The 4,361-nt window shown below is 33.4% G+C and overlaps 1 protein-coding gene across 1 annotated transcript; it reads left to right on the forward strand.

Moving 5' to 3' along the window:
* The first annotated feature begins 1,880 nt into the window (after nucleotides 1-1,880).
* LOC136796675 (uncharacterized) lies at nucleotides 1,881-2,555 on the forward strand. Its single transcript, XM_067051011.1, has one exon. It carries the CDS (start codon nucleotides 1,881-1,883, stop codon nucleotides 2,553-2,555), a length of 675 nt encoding a protein of 224 aa, XP_066907112.1.
* The last annotated feature ends 1,806 nt before the right edge of the window (nucleotides 2,556-4,361 follow it).

Consider the following 4,361-nt stretch of genomic DNA (forward strand, 5'->3'; position numbering starts at 1 on the left):
GGCTAGAATTGCCGAAACGTTGGACTGGTGAAAAATAAAGTGTTGAGACAAAAATGGATACGACTTTTTGATTTATTTAATGAAAAAAAATTTATTTTTTCACTAAAAGGGATGCTATGCGGTATATCCTCATCGATTTTACCGTAATTTTGATGGCGATTCTGCATTGAAAAACAAATGACAAATGTCCAACCGTTCCTGAAAAAAATCCTTAAGATGCTCCAGGTTATATCTCGAGGTTATAAAATTGACTTCCTCCAATCCTCCAAAATGTTTGTAATAAAGATTAGACTAGAGGAAAAATTAAAATTAAGGAGATAGAAACAAAAAATAGTTTTGAACTATTTATCAGGCGAAGTTTCGACCCACAGTGTAGGTCTTCATTAGGGCTAATGTGATGAGTGCAGATGTAAATAAAGCACTGATAGTGATGATTTGTTTACATTTTGTAACTGTCAGATTTAAATTTTATTTTAAAAAATTTAAATCAGCCCTGATGAATACCTTCACGATGGGTCTAAACGTGGACATATAGAAAACTAATTTTATTTCTTCTTGACCGCACCCCAGCCGAACCCTTCACTTTCGGTCGATCATTTATACATACCTATAAAATAAAATAAAATAAATTTGAAATACGTTAAATTAATAAATAAGTATCTTTTAGTTTTAACTTTTAATTATTAGATTTTTTTTTCGAAAATACTGAATGATTTAGGTTCAGCCATAAACTTTTATATTGAAAATTTCAACCAAAAATATAAAAATAAAAACCTCCAGTTCCTAGGGCGTTTCAATTTTTGAATAACCACGTTTCAGTTTGATGTTTTTGTGTTTTGTCTTCAGTTTATCCTTCGAAGTTCTTTGGTTAGAAAACAGGGAGCTTCTATAAACTACCTGGCATTATTTAATGTTTTTCTTTAAAAAATGATCACAAATTTAAGTTGGTTTTTTTTGTTCGGATGACTTTGGTTTTGAAGGAGTTAAAAACTCCCAAGATCGATAAATTAAAACGAGTCTTTTCTAATCTGAAAAAATTGAAATGTCTAGGCATGCCCAAAAGTTTTACTTTATGCTAATAAAAAAATAAAAAACATAAACTAAAAATCCACGAAAAATGAGATATAAAGTAGTGCAGTTTATAGGTGGTTTATTTATTCAGGGTTTTCCTCAGTTAATAGGGCCCATTATACCAAATTGTTGGGCAAATTTATTCCGCAGTCCAAAAGGCACCTGAAACTGTCGTTATCGATAAATTATTTTTTTTTTTATTTATTGATAAGTTAAGTATTGGCGAAAGCAAAATGTCAAAAAAGAGAAGAAGGAATAAGATGTAACACTTTTGAACTGCTGTAACATACTATCTTTATTGGGTTCGGTACATCTCTTTATATACATGCGATCAGCTGATCTCAGTCAGCTGACATCGAAGTAACAGCTGACTAAGGCTGTAACTGATATTTACAACTGTATAAAAAATACAACCAGTAAATTTGATCATAATGACTTAATGATATGATACAGGATGTAGAGAAACTACCCAGTAGTAGTATTCTAAAAACAGTTTACAATATAAGGTCACGAGGCCATCTTCTTTTCAGGCACCTCGGAGGATTGCCAGGAATGGAAGAGGAAACAAGGTTAGAAACTAGTGGGTTTGGGTGGTTAGGGAGATCGATAAATTAAAAATATTTTTTTCTAATCTTGAAATGTCTAAATTGAAGTGTCTAGGGTTGCCGAAAATTTTAGTTTTAGTTAATAAATAAACTAAAAGATACAAGATCTAAAGTGAAATTTCAGGGTCTTATAAGCAAACCTTTTCAGATAAAAATAGGGCTACGACAAGACGACGGCTTTTCAACATAGTCCTGGATAAAATCATGAAGGAATTCTGGAAAAAAAATATCTCAGGAGCCATAATAGAGAACAAAAACAATCATGTAAAAGTGAGTAGTTTGGCATTTGCCGACGATCTCGCACTGTTAGCAGAATCAGAGGAAGAGGCTATTAGTCAAATAAATACACTACAAATAATAGCAGAGAAAGCAGGCCTACAAATATCATATGAAAAAACAGAGCTCATGACTACTGAAGTCAATTTCAAGAAAAAAATAGTAAACACTGAATATCAAAGAATAAAAGTGACCAGAAAATTTAAGTACTTGGGGGAAATAATTTGTCATAACGGTTCTAAGAAAGAGAGCATACGCGAGAAAACCACCAAATTAGAAAATTTAAGCTTTCAAACAGCTAAAATTTACAATAAGAAGAACCTCTCTTCCAATGCAATGTTGAAGCATTACAACGTAGTGGTAAGGCCTGTGATTTTATACGGGGTAGAGACCACATGCTTACCCAACTTGGAAAAGCTGCTGAAAATAGAAAGGAGGATCTTAAGAAAAATCTATTGGCCCAGGAAAACACAAGAAGGTTACAGCCTAAGATCTAACGAACAGATCTGCAGAAACATCAAAGACCTGGAAACCAAGATGAGAGTCAGAAGGTTGATGTTCTATGGGCTACATGAAGAGGACGAAGGAGGGAAGATTGAATAAGAAGATCTTTAAAAAAATTGTAGCTACAAAAACATGGCAAGATACACGAAGCAAATAAGAGAAGAATTAAAGAGACTTAAAATTTAAGATACCAACTGTCTGGATAGAGATACGTATAGGAACACTTTGAAAAATCTCACCAATATTAGAAGAGGAAAAAAATGGCCCGAAGATAGGCAGTCGAGGATCATGAAACTGCGATGGGAAGAAAGAAAATCACGACTCACAAAGAAGCCTAACCAATGATATTCATGTGGTCCTTAGTGGCCGAAACGTGATAAAAAAATAAATAAACTAAAAATTCCACGAGAAATGATATATGAGGTAATGCAGTTTCTAGGTAGTTTATGTATCCAGAGTATTCCTCAGCTCATAGGGCACATTATACCAAATTGTTGGCCAAATTGAAAAAAAAAAAATGTTACAAAAATACATTAATACACGTGTACGCGCACACCCATACAAAAACACACCCAAAGATCTCTTCTTATGTGAATAACGGTTAAAAGTTTTGATGTTTAATTTGTCATTCAAGAAGACCTCAATAAACACACATTATTATCTCGCTGACCTTTGGCGAGGAAAAGAAATCAGTTTTATTTAAGCTCCTTAAATTTGCATTCCTTAGTTAATCGCTGATGAACACCGGAATCAGGTGTTTTATTCGAATGGCGTATCTCCTAGCCCACGGCTGCCAGTAAAGTGTACACCTGCCCCTTCGATAAGCGATCCACAACCGGTTCTGTAATTACACTAACTTAGCAGTGATAAATGTATTTCTTGTATTCCATTTACTTCTTGCGAATAAAATGGGGCTGCTGATTGCGGCATTTTGTTTATCATCGATTCCAGTTTATTAACTATAACTATTTAGAGAAATCGATTAACGTCCCCAATCGATTCGATATATTGTTATAAATTATTAAGATAAGGAACGAGTATTATTTTCGTTTAGTCAGATGTGAGCATTGATTTTATAAATGTTTTTAATCCGGTTGTTTTAATTGATTACTTATCTGATTTTGTGCACACTTGCAGCATTAGGAGTAGTAATCCTTGGGATTGGCCCGTCAGTAAGCGATTGTTGAGTGGGTATTAAATCTTATGCAGCCCTAGAGGTTCTGTACCTCCATGTCCGAAAATAAAATGAAAACAGGAAAATTATAATATAATTACATTATAGAGGAGTGGGTAGCTGATTGGTAAGGCAAAGATTACTAACTCCAATGACCTAGGTTCGAATCAAGCTATGGCCAGATAATTATTATCAGTTATCTACAGCCATTGAGTCATCCCTGTGGGTTCGGTACCCCTCTGGAGCTCCACCCACCTTCATAAACTTGCACAACCGTTGGTCTAGTACCAGTACTCCCTTACAAAATACTGCACCACTGGCCCTTCGGTACAGATTTGATTTGATATTATTATAGTCCAATAACAATTCAATTGATTCAAAACATGTTTTAACTACTTATCCGCATTTATGATATTATACTATTATTTATTATAATTTTAAGAAAATGTCATGTTATAAGACCCAACTAAAGCTAAATAATTTGCATATTTATTTATTTTTTTCTTCATTTACAGTTTTGCAAATTATCTCGTCACTTCATCTCACTAGCCGTTCCAAAATTCCAAACATGTTGAATATGAAACTAGAAGGAAATTTAATGCTTTTTAAAATCGATAATTGGATTTTTTGGAATGGTGTTTGTAAATAACTGGATGCTCTAGGACACATTTCTGTTTGGAGGGGGACATTATTATTTTACCAAGCATTTTAACTTAAATTAAAAAAAAAAA

Source organism: Halyomorpha halys, unplaced genomic scaffold (genome assembly GCF_000696795.3).
Source record: "Halyomorpha halys isolate HHAL.00 unplaced genomic scaffold, Hhal_1.1 Scaffold182.1, whole genome shotgun sequence".
NCBI lineage: Eukaryota > Metazoa > Arthropoda > Insecta > Hemiptera > Pentatomidae > Halyomorpha > Halyomorpha halys.

Bases quoted from the DNA above. Each gene is read 5' to 3' on its own strand.
- LOC136796675 (XM_067051011.1), top strand. From the start codon at position 1,881: ATGAAGGAATTCTGGAAAAAAAATATCTCAGGAGCCATAATAGAGAAC.